The sequence below is a fragment of the Oryzias latipes genome, chromosome 22 (genome assembly GCF_002234675.1).
Source record: "Oryzias latipes chromosome 22, ASM223467v1".
Lineage (NCBI taxonomy): Eukaryota > Metazoa > Chordata > Actinopteri > Beloniformes > Adrianichthyidae > Oryzias > Oryzias latipes.
The window spans coordinates 19682185-19696675 of NC_019880.2; the positions used below are offsets into that span (position 1 = coordinate 19682185).

General features: G+C 37.0%; 1 protein-coding gene across 4 annotated transcripts in view; it reads left to right on the forward strand.

The window, feature by feature from the left end:
• The first annotated feature begins 126 nt into the window (after positions 1–126).
• ralgapa1 (Ral GTPase activating protein catalytic alpha subunit 1) overlaps positions 127–14491 on the forward strand; it is a 94107-nt gene continuing 79742 nt past the window's right edge. For 2 of the 4 annotated variants that reach the window (XM_023951896.1, XM_023951898.1), the window contains exons 1-17: positions 127–566; positions 2102–2212; positions 2294–2343; positions 3311–3368; positions 3769–3812; positions 3946–4123; positions 4263–4378; positions 9144–9282; positions 9386–9594; positions 9775–10098; positions 10320–10499; positions 10573–10644; positions 10776–10924; positions 11034–11160; positions 12680–12826; positions 13115–13205; positions 13319–13483. In XM_023951896.1, the coding sequence (XP_023807664.1) occupies positions 461–566; positions 2102–2212; positions 2294–2343; positions 3311–3368; positions 3769–3812; positions 3946–4123; positions 4263–4378; positions 9144–9282; positions 9386–9594; positions 9775–10098; positions 10320–10499; positions 10573–10644; positions 10776–10924; positions 11034–11160; positions 12680–12826; positions 13115–13205; positions 13319–13483 (2266 nt within the window). In that variant the 5' untranslated portion in view covers positions 127–460. The remainder of the gene's footprint in view (positions 567–2101; positions 2213–2293; positions 2344–3310; positions 3369–3768; positions 3813–3945; positions 4124–4262; positions 4379–9143; positions 9283–9385; positions 9595–9774; positions 10099–10319; positions 10500–10572; positions 10645–10775; positions 10925–11033; positions 11161–12679; positions 12827–13114; positions 13206–13318; positions 13484–14491) is intronic. The other 2 variants (XM_023951897.1, XM_023951899.1) reach the window with 2 other exon arrangements.

Genomic DNA, 14491 nt, shown 5'->3' on the forward strand with positions numbered 1-14491 from the left:
AAAATATGAATTTCCATTCATTTATGATTACAATAAAAAATAATGAGGTTTAGTCAAAGAGCAATGTTGTAGTTTTGTTTATCTGCTAATCAACTACTTTGTTTTTCCCCCTCCCCGCTTCACTCCACCGCCATGATGTTTTTCGAGTGGAGAGCTAGCTAACCAGTTAGTTTAGCTCCCAGAGCTGAGGACTACAGTTGAAAGGAGATGCTGGGGATGGGATGTATGTACTATCGTCCCTACGTTGTATATATTTGTCTATAGCCAAAGCGGAATGTGTCGTCTCACTCCCCATACGTGTTAGTGCTGCTGGTGGTGGGGGGGCTGCGTTGACAAATTATTTAAAAGAACGAGAACGACTGCTTTTCGTCCCAGTTTGGAAGATTAACGCTAGCAGGCTGTTTTAGTGGTTTATACTAGCTAGCTCCTCCTTTCTGTCCCAACGTCTCTAACCTCAGGAATGTTCTCAAAAAAGCCTCATGGAGACGTTAAAAAATCGACACAGAAAGTGTTGGACCCAAAGAAAGATGTGTTGACAAGACTCAAACATCTCAGAATCGTCATAGGTAAGTTAAAAGCTCTCTATTATTAATTTATAATAGACTAGCCTTTTGCACACCAGTTCGCTCACATTGATTGTGCTTGTAACGTCAAATCCCCTAAATGAGTGTGTACAGGAAAAACTTAGACAATACATTAAATGTGGATATTTTTACGCATGCAATGTGTTGTTTATTTATAACGACAGTTGCTAATGAAGCCCTCAAGATTACAGACTGAGCATACAGAAGATCAGAGTACATGATGGTCAGATGTTTAGGTTTCTAATAGGTAAATTGCTGTATATTCAGTTTTTACTATGACCTTTAAAATGACATGAGAAGAGACCTCTTGCTGACTGGGAAGTGTCAGCTGTGATGCTCCACGTTTGTTGACCAGGTTGGTCTGACTGAGTGACAGCATGATAAATACAGACAATTCAGGAATTACTGCCCCCCCCTTTAAGATGGATTTGGTGGAAAGTCAGCTGATTTGGAATGTGTGGGAGAACTGTTAGGATGCCCCCAAAATGAAGTGGTGGAAGATGGAAGTGAGAGTCACAAATAACCTGATCTGCTCTCACAAACTAACCAGAGAGGGAAATAACCTCCAGTATTTCCTCTGGCAGTGGCTCATTTCCTATCTATGTCTATTCTAAGAGTCACTGGGTTCCATGTCTGTGTTTGAGACAAAGGGGTGTGCTCAACCCTGAATCCAAGATCATGATGAGGACGAAAAGTTTTGTACTTTCTTTGCTTGAATTTATTACTTAGAAGCAACTATAGGGGGTCTAAGAAGTCTGTTAGTGTTTAGTTATTGCAAGACTATAATCTTCTATTGTGACATGAAAAGGAAACAGGCTAAATGAGGACAGGAAATGCTTGCCCATTTTGTTCATGACGTCCTTGTAGGCGTTGTGAAAACACATTAAAAGTTATCCATTTGCCTAAAAAAAGTCAACTCTAAACTTTTTGAAATATTACCTTGAGTTTGCATGAGGCTGAACTTAGAAAACTTTGTTTTATCCGATTTTGGGCTTGTGTTTGTCCTTTTTTTTACTAGGGTTTCAAGGAGCTGAGGTAGATTTAAAGAACAGTTAAAGCAGCAGTTATGTAACTTTTTGTTGATCTGTTTCAAGTTATAACACTGATGTCTTATGGTTTTGGGATCTTTCTTTCAATCTAAAGTAAAACATAATCCATAACAAATTTTTAAGACTGCTTTCTAAAAAAAAATAAAGCATTAATTTGCCTTTAAGTAAGTGAATTGCTCAACCACAGTAAATCTTAACAAAATGAATTAAGTCTTTTTTTTTACGTGTTAAACAATGTTTGGCAGAATAACGAAAAAGTTCATTTTGAAGAAACCAAAAACAAATTTGTCACCAAATTGAAATGATCCATTTCCTTCTGGATTCTATTCTAGTCTCACTTTAATGATAATAATAATAATATTGGATTTGATGTATCTGCGCTTTTCCAGATGCTGAAAGCGTTTACAATGTATCTGTCTTGTAAAATAAATAATAACTTTTTTTCTTTTCTTTTTTTTTGTTTACCAGAAAATTCTGAGGCAGCAGATCTAAAGCAGTTCTTCGACTTGTACTATTCCCATATCTATTATGTCTTCTTTGAAAACTTTGTCACCATTGAGATCAGCCTCAAACAAAAAGGTAAGCTTTCCCAGTGGCTAAAATAATAAATTGTATTTATCATCAAACTGTATTTTCTTTAGACTTCTTTGTTTTTTTAAGGTCATAAGTCTCAGAGGGAGGAGCTGGACTCGATCCTTTTCATCTTTGAGGTTAGTAAAATCATAGTTTGCACGTGTGTATTCTTAAAGCGGAGAAATATTTTATATACACACAGCAGTTTAATGCAGCAAGAAGGTATTTATTCAGATAGAAGAGCAGTTTTATGTGGAAAGTAAAGGTACATTTTGAGCTTGTCACTTAACAGAAAAACGTACCACCCAGCCGCAATGAAAGGGTTACGTTTACTGTTAAAAGAGTATTTAATGTTTCCGACAAATGGGAAGTGTTCTCAGGTTCCTGTTTGTGTCTGATGAGGATGTTGATTGAGCCACGACTTGCTAAAGTTTTCAAACCTGCTAGTTCAAATTCAGTTAAACCGCATGTCTTTAATATAATGCTTCACAGAAGAGCTGCTGTTGCTTTGGTACATCTTTTTTGATGAGTTTGTTTGCATTTCGTTTACATTTTGGCTAGCGTTCACTGTCAGTGGCATGTGCCAAATTCAGATTTATTTTTGTCTCCTAAAACCAACATTGACTGCTCCCAAATATCCTCTTATCAGGATTCAGCATGGCTGCATGGAAGAGCTCAATTATATATAAATATATATATATGCTTATTTTCTTGGAGCTTGTTGTGTTGCAGATTTTGGTCAAAACAATACTGATGGTGACTTCTTTCAACAGCAGCAGTATTGTTTTTTTTTTTGGTTTTCTAGATAAAGTGACTGATCTCCTTGACCTTCAGAAAGTGAAAATCTGACCAGAACAGAAAAAAATATATGAATCGGCCTGAAAGTGAACACATGCATGAAAGCGATGCGGTGTACATGTGGAAATCCTTCTCTCACTGCATAACCCCAGCAACATTATATCCTTACTTTTCCACCTAGTTGGCCTAATTAAGAGAAAAGCTCTGACTAACATATTGTCTGAAATCTTTTTTAAGATGATAAATATACAGTTCTCTGACATAAAGAATTGTTTAATGTTCTTTTCTAAATATGTTCTCGTTTAGAAAATCCTCCAGCTCCTACCAGAGAGAATCCAAAGCAGGTGGCAGTTCCACAGCATTGGTAATTTGACATCTTTAAAAAAAAAAAATTCGATCTGTTTGAATAGTTCCTCAATACGTAAGTACCCTGGTCCTGGAGATCTGTCACCCTGCCTGTTTTCCAGCCCTCCCTGCACTGCTTGCTGTAGATAACCTGGACCAGGCGTGTTCATTCAGTCAGAATGTGGACACATCTGCTTAAGCTAACCAGCAGCTAGCAGTGCTTGGAGATCTGGAAATCAGTCAGGGTGGTAGATCTCCAGGACCGAGAATGAGCAGCCCTACTGTCTGAATTTGTTCACATTTAACCTCAAATGTTCACACAGCTTTTCTGAAAAATGTTCGTCTGCTTTAAGATTTGATATTTAGGATTTAAAAAAACGCAGTGAGTATTTATCAATCTGGCCTCTTTTCTCTATCAGGGCTTATCCTCAAGAAGCTGTTGCATACTGGGAACTCTCTAAAGGTACAATTTGATTAATTGACTCTTTATGGTGACTTTCACTCATATCCCCCTGATTTTAATGCCTCTCTTTTGTCCTGATATTTGTATATTTTGTGGTGACTTGTTCTCTAACACTTTTCAATCAACTCTGTAGATCCGCCGTGAGGGTGTGCGATTGTTCTTGTTGTGGATGCAGGCACTGCAGAGCAATGCTGAGCACGAGCAGCTCTGCATGTTTGCTTGTTTGATTCCTGGCTTCCCGGCTCCACTCTTCCATGGGATCCCACGCACATTGGAAACGCTGATCAACCCACCCCTCAGTTTGACAGAGAGTTAGTAGATCAAACCGACTAAAGCTGTGGATTTAGAGTAACAGCTGAAACAATATATATTGTTTTCTGCAGCATTTACATAAAGATGAGCAAGAAATGGATATTTCCATCATTCTTTTTCTGCCTTTTCTCCCTGCAGCTCAGGTGACTCCAGAAGAAATCACACCATTAGTTGCTCCCCAATCTGGTGATAAAAACCAGGAGGATCTTACTGCATACTTCCTGGAAGCTCTACTAAAATACATGGTAAACCAGGTATTCTCACCATTCTTTACTAACAGAGCTAATACAAAAAAAAACCTGGAGAAGATGTTTGTACTGTGACTCTGAATTACAAATCACATCCACAAATCATTTAACGCAAAAACATATTAAAGACAATCGAGACAATTAAAAAAAAAAAATACAAATTAAAACTAAATTCTAGAAACCAAAGCCCAACAAAAAAAAAAAGAAATGTTTCAGTAAACAAAAGTAATTTCCAGAAATCAATATGAAATGTTTAAAGATTGAAACACAGTGAGAAACCGGAAAAGGTAGGTACTATGGGACATCGCTGATTGGATGATGACGTTTGGTTCTTCGTGGGGTTTTTTGTGTGTGTTTTTTTTTTAAATGCATCTTCAATGTCCTCATATATAGAGATCATATTCAGTATCTCTTCATGACAAATAACCTTCGGTTGAAATGGTGAACAGACATCATCATCCAATCAGTGATGTCCCACAGCACTCACCTTTTCCAGTTTCCATAAAAAAAAGAAAAAACATTTCGGAAAACAAAATTTCCAGAAATCAAAATAAAATCTTAAAATATAAAACAAAAGAAGAAATCAGAAAAGATACGTACTATAGGACATTTCTGTTTTTCAAATTTCATTTTGCTCTCTGGAAATTACTTTAGTTTTCCAAAACGTATCTTTTTAATTTTATTTCTTTTTTTTTTATTGTGTTTTGATTTCTAAAATGTACGTTTTTTTTCATCATTTGTTTTGCATTTTAATTGTCGTCGTGATCTTTTAAAATGTTTTTAGCACTGAGTGATTTGTTGGTGTGATTTGCACTGTATGTTTGAGGACTTTACTAATACCACTAATGCTAAATTCCTGCACACATTTAATGAAATATTGATCAAATTCCTTTCTGGAATGAATGCGATTTTCGAACAGAAAATACTCTCTTCAAGCAAGGAAGAAAACTAAAAGGAACAAATGTCTACCTGCATGAGCATCTTACCAAGAAGAATTCTGGCATCGCACGAAAAGCACGGTTTCTCAGAAAAGGAAAAAAAAATACAATCGACTTGGACAACAAACTGCAAAGTCTTCATTAAATTAAACGGCCCACCTGAACAGGCAAAAGTCATCGCGATCAAAGAAATTGAAGAACTGGACACATTTTGATAGAATACAACAACACTGTAGTCCTCCCCGCACACATCCATACCAAAAAGGGAAAAAAATACACAACAATAGATGTAGACAATGACCCACATATTAATTTCTTTGACTTTGTGAGTAACCACTGCAGTTATTACACAGAAGAAGAATACAATAGAAATACAAATCACGAACTCTCAATCATACAGTTCAACAGCAAAAGCTTATATGCAAATCACCGTTGAAGAATACTTGCACCAATTCAACAAACCTTTCAAAATAATTGCAATTTCAGAGACCTGGCTAACAGCAGAAAAGCACTTCCATCTTGAGAGCTATGATTTTCACTATGTGAGCAGGAAAAATAAGCAGGGGGGGGGGGGGGGGGGTTTACATACACAGCAGTCTTAAACACAAAGTTGTGAAAACAATGTCTGGCTGCATTGATGATGTCACGGAATAAATATATGTAAGGATTACTGCGTACTTAAATTCTTTTTCATCAGACACTGTTTTTTTTTTTTTTGTAAAACGCCTTCACGGAAGGTATTCCACCGAAACATGTAGGTACGTTTTACCAAAAAAAAACCAAAGCAAACCAGTGTCTGATAAAAAAGAATTTAAGTACTTAGTATAATTTATAGACACAATGAACCTCATTGAATCTGTAGAGATTAGTATGGAGAAACAGAGTAACATCATTGTCAGTTGTGTGTATTGAGCCCCTGCATCAGACATGGAAACTTTCACAAGTGCTATTGAAAACATGTTTGCTAATATCTCCAAAAATGTCATATTTCTTTGTTGAACCCAAACAATCACACCACGACAGAAGATTTTACTCATACAATGTACAGTTCAAGCTTCCATCCATTAATCAACAAACCCAACAGAATAACAGCGCAACCTTGATGGATAATATTTTTTTTACAAACCGCCTAGAAAACAGAATAAAAAGTGGATTACTGATGACCGACATCAGTGACCACCTTCCACTATTTGCAAAATATGAATGTGTTTTGTATAGAAGAAGCAAGTAGTTTACAGAAGTGAGCTAACAGAGGAATCAAAAAATGCATTTAAATCAGAACTAAAAGCAGACACTTGGAAAAACCTGTATGAAAGCAACAATATTAAATCAGCTTGTAAAAAGTTATGCAGGGGTTTACAACAATATACGACAAAAAATACCCACTTATAAAATTCTGTAATAGAAAACAGTATAATAAAATCCCATGGATGACAACTGGACTGAGAAACGCGTGCAAAAAAAAACAAACAGTTTATACAAACAATTCTTAAAAAACAGAACTGTTGAAGCTGAGCTGCGATACAAAAATATAAAAACAAATGAACCAGTATCATGAGAACATGCAAAAAAGACCATTACACAGAAATGTTAGAAAAAAATAAATCAAATACTAAAGAAATGTGGAAAGTATTGAACAGTGTCATTAGAAAAGACACAGAGAAAACAAATGGTCCAGACTCTGTAGCTGGTAAAAATGAGATATGCAACAAAATTCAGGATATGACTAAGGAGTTCAATGAATGTTTTGTAAAAATAGGGCCAAAGTTTGCTGAAATAAACTGTACTAATAAATCAGAAATGGAAACTGTTGAGCACTGCATAAAGAGAAATCCAAACTCAATCTATTTGAAACCCGTGAAAGCAAAAGAAATTCTAAAAATCGTCTAAGAATTCAAAAACAAAAGATTTACCGACTGTAACGGAATAATGTGATGGTGATAAAAAAGGTAATTGATTCCATTTTTGACCCGCTAACCTACATTTGCAATTTATCCTTCCAAACAGGAACATTTCCACAAAAAATGAAAATAGCTAAAGTAAATACATTACACACATCAGGGGACAAACATCAACTAACAAACTACAGAGCAGTGTCTTTACTCTGCAAATTCTCAAAAATACTTAAAGTATTCCTCACAAGGTTGGAAAATTTTGTTGAGAAACATAAACTCATGTCCGACGACCAATATGGTTTCAGAAAAAACAGATCAACATCCATGGTGATTACACAACTAACTGAAGAAATTATAAATGGCATGGATAATAAAGAGCTCACAGTAGAAGTGTTCGTCGATCTGAAAAAGGCTTTTGACACTATTGATCATAACATTTTAGAAATACTGGAAAGATATGGAATACAAGGACTGGCACTAAATTGGTTGAACAGTTGCACTAAAAACCGGCAACAGTTTGTCCAACTGGAAGATTAAAAATCATCCCTGCTAAATTTAAGCTGTGGAGTACCACACGGGTCAGTATTAGGCCAAACACTGTTCATCCTTTACATTAAGGATGTATACATGGTGTCAGATACACTCAAATACTTTTTATATGCCGACGACACAAGTATAGTCTGTAGAGGGGAGAACCTCCGGGAAGTTGTAAAAGTAGTAAACACAGAATTAGGGAAACTAAAACAATGTTTCGACAAAAATAAACTGTCACTCAATGTGAACAAAACTAAATTCATGACTTTTGGAAATCGCCACATTCCTGCAAATTTAGAAATATAAGTTGCTTTTGATAATCATGATATGGAAAGAGCCACTGAAATCAAGTTCCTTGGAGTAATTATGGACGACCAAATAAGCTTGAAGCCACATATAAATCAAGTCAGAGCTAAACTTGTTAAAAACATAGCAGTGTTGGGAAAAATGCATCATACACTCACTCACAGAGCACGTCTACTAATATATTCATTGATAATACTACCACATTTAGCATACAGTGTAGAAGATTAGGAAAATACTCGTAAAACAAATCTACAGTGTTTGTATATCTTACAAAAAGGCTATACGAATAGTTCATGATGTGGATTATGGGACTCATACAAATGCACTATTTCTAAAGTTGGGTTTATTGAAATTTTGGGAACTAGTAAAACTTAAAACAGCACTCATGTTTAAAGCCAGAAATAACTTGCTTCCAATAAACATGCAACAAATGTTCAAGGAAAGAGATGGGAGTTACATTTTAAGAAATCAGCTAAGCTTCAAAAAGCAGTGCATTCGCACTTCAAAAAAGAAAATGTGTTTATCAGTTTATGGTGTGGATTTATGGAATGGATTGGACGAAGGTTTAAAACAAACCCAAAAGTTTACATGCATTCAAAAAAACCTACAAGATGTCACTGATGGAACTGTACAAGGCAAGTAATGATTAATAAAAACAAAAATGTCACATCTGCATAGGTGCAATGCAGAATGTAATGTGAATGTATAACATGTACAAAACTGTAAATAGAAATACGCAGATGATCAGGTGCTGTAAAAAAGGGGTGGGATCATACAAGATTTCTCTTAAGTCCACTCCTTTTCAAGCACACTGTCTTGTTTTATCTGTCTTTTTTAAACTCTTGTGTTTATTTTAATTTGTGTTTGAAGTACAGAAAATTGAAGTGAATTGAATTATTTACCACCTTAAATACACATTGTGTTCCCTGTTTTCAGTCTCATTTTGCTTACTGTTGGTGTCCTCACACTGACACCACTCTCTTCTGAAACAATGGGGCTCCTCTTTGCTTAATCTTGTTTGAGTGCAAAATAGCCTCTTTGTATCAAAAGTTAAGTTCTTTGTTTCTCTGTGTTTGTTTGCATCTGTGCTTTGAACAGGCCAAATCTCTGGAGTGGCGGTGCAAAGAGAACCATGAACGTGGCTTCAGCTTCCTCTTTGATCACTTCAGGAAGTTTTATCTTCCTCACATATTCCCCAACTTCGCCATGGAAACGAGCCTTTACAATCCCATGTTGGGTCAGTCAGTGGTCATAATCAGGGTGGAGAAAGAAGAGTAAAAATTTCACATATACTGGAGTACATTCACTGAACGAGAGTGCTTTACTTTTGTCCCTTGCAGATGTGCCTCCAATGCGTCCCAAGCCATCCTACAGTTTGGTGCGCAGAGAGCAGGATGGTGGGGAAATGCTCTACTGTAACAAGGAGAGTTTCCTTCAGGCCCGAGTCATCTTTATTCGCTGGCTAGTTTCCTTTTGGTTGGAACCACGACCCAACACACAAGCACACATCCCAGGAACAGAGGGGGAAAGTGTCCCAAAGAACATACAGGTAATTACAGACATTGTACTATTAAGTGATGTATCTTTGTTTCACTACTGCATCCATCTTTTATTTTTTTCAAATTAAAACATTCTGTAGACATTTCAATAAGAAAAAACTGCAAAATAGTTCATACTTTTGTGCCTCTTATTTTTTATTAACTGTTTTTTACCGTTCCACTTTGTCTAGAGAGCAGCAGCTGGAATGGCTGCACGCTCCGCGGGCAACTCTGATGACAGCGTTGGGGGAGGCTTGCGTTGCGACAGTCACCTGGAAGCCAGCGGAGGCTCCTCAGGGCCAGCAGGAGCGAGCATGGGGATCTGTGGCGGTCTCGATGCTCCAGGAGAACCCGAACAGAGCCACTCCAACACCTCAACACTGACCGAACGAGAGCCCAGCTCCTCCTCACTGTGCTCAATGGACGAAGAGCAGCTGACAGACATGGAAGTTGTTCGGAGAGTACTGACCAGCTGCAGAACTAATGTCAACTTCATCACAGAAATCTTTAGACAGGTGAGAAATAAATAGTTATTTTTCATACCTGTTCAAGTATCTTTAGAGCTACTAACAGCTGGGAGATGGTAAATTACTTTTCAGTGTTTCCTAATGGTTGTGAGAGCAGCTGTCCCTTTGTTTTCCTTTTTCTGACTCTTATTTGAACACTTGAGAGTTTCCATCATCAAAAGCTTTTTTTCAGCGTATAAACTAGGCCTGCTTTGCTTTCACCTGTATAGGCTTTTCTCCTCCCCATGTGTGAAGCAGCTGCAATGCGAAAAGTGGTTCGTGTTTATCAAGAATGGATCTCCATGGAGGACAAGCCTGTGTTCATGAAAGAATCCGAAGAAGGCCCATACCCCGTACCTGCCCCTTGTAATCTAGAGACTGGCTCACAGCCGGGAGAAAAAGAAGATGAGGTAAAAGTCTCCTGAAATCATTCATGTATCTCAATGAAACGTTTCTGTTAAACACTTGTGTTTTGTTTTTTAGGGAATGGACAAAGATATTGACAGAGAATTACTTGAGTACAGTGTTCATGCTGGCATTCAGACTACACTCCAGGTAGTGATTTTTTTTTCTCCCAAGAATTCCCCCAATCTTCTCATCCACATTCGTTGGATTTGTAAATAAAAAAAATGAAGAAAAACTGTTTGCTTAGTTGTTTTCATTAAAAGCTCATGCTCATTCTGCAGGTTTTTATCACCCACTCCTCCAACGTTTTCCTCCTGGAACCTGCCAATGACATCAAGATCCTTTTAGAGGAGCATGTGGACATGTGCAAGCGAGTCCTGAACATCTACCGCAGCCTTGTCATGCATGAAACAATGGACCAGAAAACTTGGTAAGAATACTCCAACGTACTGAAGGACTTCTTGTTTTCTCATAATTCTAAATACTACAAAGGTTCAGTCACAAATGCTAACTAGCTAAAATGGTTTATCTCTTCATAGGGAGCAGATCTTACTAGTTCTGCTGAGGGTGACAGAATCTGTGATGAAAAGACCACCGTCCATCATGCCTCTGGGCAAAAAGATTAACAACACGCTTTCAGGCAGACTTGCTGGACCGGTCTTCCAGGTACATCACTGCCAGCATATCACTAAGGCAACATTTTAGCTTTCTCTCCTTTGCAGGAAATAAGAAGGAGACCATTTTAGGTATTTAAGCATCTTACGAGTTTCTTGAAAGGTTTTTCGACCTTAAACACCCATTTGCTGAAAAAAACAAAACCATCAATTTGTTTACATGTCCATAAAAAAAAATCAGATAAATATTTGCAACTAATTTTTAGTGTTCATTAGAAAATTCTGGTTTATATGGTTTTATATTGGAGAACTACACATAAACAAGAGTGTGCAATGCAGTGAACAAATCAAAAGGTGGCTACTATGAAGAACCTAGAATATGACATTTTCATTTGTTTTATACTTTTTTGTTATGTATATAATTCCACATGTGTTAATTCATAGTTTTGATGCCTTCAGTGTGAATGTACAATTTTCATAGTCATGAAAATAAAGAAAACTCTTTTAATGAGAAGGTGTGTCCAAACTTTTGGTCTGTACTGTATGTGAGAGCGAGTATATACGGTGTGGCAAAAAAGTATTTAGTCAGCCCCCAATTGTGCAAATTCTCCCACTTAAAAAGATCAGAGAGGCCTGTAATTTTCAGTGTCGGTATACTTCAACTATGAGAAACAAAATGAGAATCCTGAAAATCTTATTTTTAAAGAATTTATCAATAAGCTATAGTGGAAAATAAGTATTTGGTCAATAACAAAAGTTCAATTCAATACTTAGTTTTATACCCTTTATTGCCAATGATAGCAGTCAAACGTATTCTGTAAGTCTTTACAAGGTTTTCAGAAACTGTTGCTGGTATTTTGGCCCATTCCTCCATCCAGATCTCCTCTAGAGCAAAAGATTCAAGATTCAAGATTTTATTCTGTCATTGTCAGTGAAACAACGAAAATTCATTTGGAGCATCAACAACAGCCTCTCAGTTCAATTCACCAAAATAAATACCCAATAGTTAAATAAATAACCAAAGTGCAGCATGAGTACAAAAAGAAACACAGCAAGAAACATAAGACATTCAGTGTCCACGAGATGTTAAGTCAGTAGCATCTTGGTGTTGGTGTGCAGGAATGCTAAGTCCAGTTCACAGTGTGCTCAGATGCTCAACAGCAGTGATGTTTTGGGGCTGTCGTTGGACAACACAGACTTTCAACTCCCTCCAAAGATTTTTGACCATAAATTACAAATAAATTCTTTAAAAATCAGACAATGTGATGTATTACTGAATTGTTTTTCTTATTTTGTCTGTCAGAACTGAATGAAATCTTTTTAAGTTGGAGAACTTGGGACAATTGGTGGCTGACTAAATGCTTTTTTGCTCCACTGTATGTATGTGATAGTGAGTATATATGTATGTGAGAGCGAGAATGTTAGTATGAGTGAGAATATGTGAGTGGTTCATAATGAAAATGTATTTTACAGCCCTCATCGTAATCACTGTCATGCCGCTAGTTTTAATGGAATTTTTTCTAATTTATAGTCTTATTTGTGTGTTTTTCTTTTTCTTTTTTTCTTTTTAGACACTGATAGTAGCTTGGATTAAGGCAAACCTGAATGTCTACATAAGCAGAGAGCTGTGGGACGACCTCCTGTCTGTGCTCTCCTCTCTGACCTTCTGGGAGGAGCTGGTAACTGAGTGGTCACTCACCATGGAAACTCTCACAAAGGTCCTATACTCCCATCTTTTTAGATTTGACCTTTAATTGGAATCTATATCAGTGTTGCGTCAGTCATTTCCAGAGACATGATTTAAACTTATTATGAAAACACAAGGGAGTTTCCCCTATAACCATCAAAATGTTTGAATGGATACTGGTAAATTCTGGGAAAAACCCAATCAATGTTTTTGAATTGAACCTTTGATCAAAAAAGGTTTGTAGAGTCAGAAATGGAGACTAAATGAATAGAAAAATGCACTATGGCAATGTTAAAGCAATGTTTATCTTGATTTTTAGGTCTTGGCAAGAAATTTGTACAGTGTTGATCTGAATGAGCTGCCCCTGGACAAACTCAGCGAACAGAAACAGAAGAAACACAAAGGCAAAGGTTCGCTCCTCACTAGAGATCTGTACAGACAGACATTTAACAACACACGGTGTCTGAAAATATTCCCGTGCATTATGATCGTAAGCCTGACCTGCCTTCTTTTCGTTCGCCAGCTATCGGTTCAGAGGGCCTGCGGCAAGTAGTGGACCGTTCCTTTTCCAAAGGCTGGAGCAGAGACCAGTCAGGTCAGGCAGCAGCAATGAGGCAGCGAAGTGCCACCACTGCTGGTTCTCCGGGCATTGAAAAAGCGAGGAGTATTGTTCGCCAAAAGACTGTAGGTCAGTAATGTGTGTCTTACATACTTGGAAACCAATGAACTCTATTATGAGTTACACTCTGGCTCATTTTACAATGTCTAGTACTGTTAAAATGACTCATTTTATTAAAACGTTTTAGACTCAGTTTATTTCTTTTTACATTTCAGCATGTTGTGCACTTAGGAAATCTAGTGACAGAATTTGAAACATTTAATCAGAACCTCACATTCTTTTGGAAAGAAGTTAGATTGATGAGTCTGTAAGTGTTGGATTGATCAAGTGCTGCAGATTGCACAGCAAACTTCCCTTTTTTCAAAAAAAAAGTGAAGTTAACATTTTACCATAGGATCTTTGTTCCAATGCACAAAGGTCCAAGAACCTCAATATGCATGTGTATTAAGTTTTCTTTATTAAACATTAAAAAATTGAACTTTTTAGAAAGTTATTGATCCCATAATGGGAAAATTCTCTTGTAACCATAGCTCTGTTGAAAACGGAATAAAACAGATTATAATACAGCAATCACAAGCCACATTTTGTCAGCGGCAGGCGTCAACAGCTGATCGTGTAAACAACGCATCAGTGGATAGTTTCATACCCAGCAGTGGAGGAAAACTGCCCAGAAAGTGGCTGCAGACATACCACTCTACTCAGTTGGTGTAAAAAGAGGATAATGAAACAAAAATAGCCAAGCTAACTCTGAGCTAAAGTAGACGAACTGGCAGCCGACCGTTTGACGATCACTATGGTCGGCTACCAGTTAACCTACTTTAGCTCAGAGTTAGCTTATCTGTTTTGATTATTTTCCATCCATTTTCTTAACCCACCATGTCCTTTATCCAAAGCAGGGTACACCTGGACATGTCCAGTTTATTCTCAGGACAGGCACCTCTACAGCAAAAAGAAAATGTGAAAGCAAAAAAAGAAAATAATTTAAAAGCAAATATTTAATATTTTCATTTGCAACTTAGAAAGTTTTGTGTTCAACATGGTGCCAGAAATAACAATGTTATTAAAAGAATCTACAGA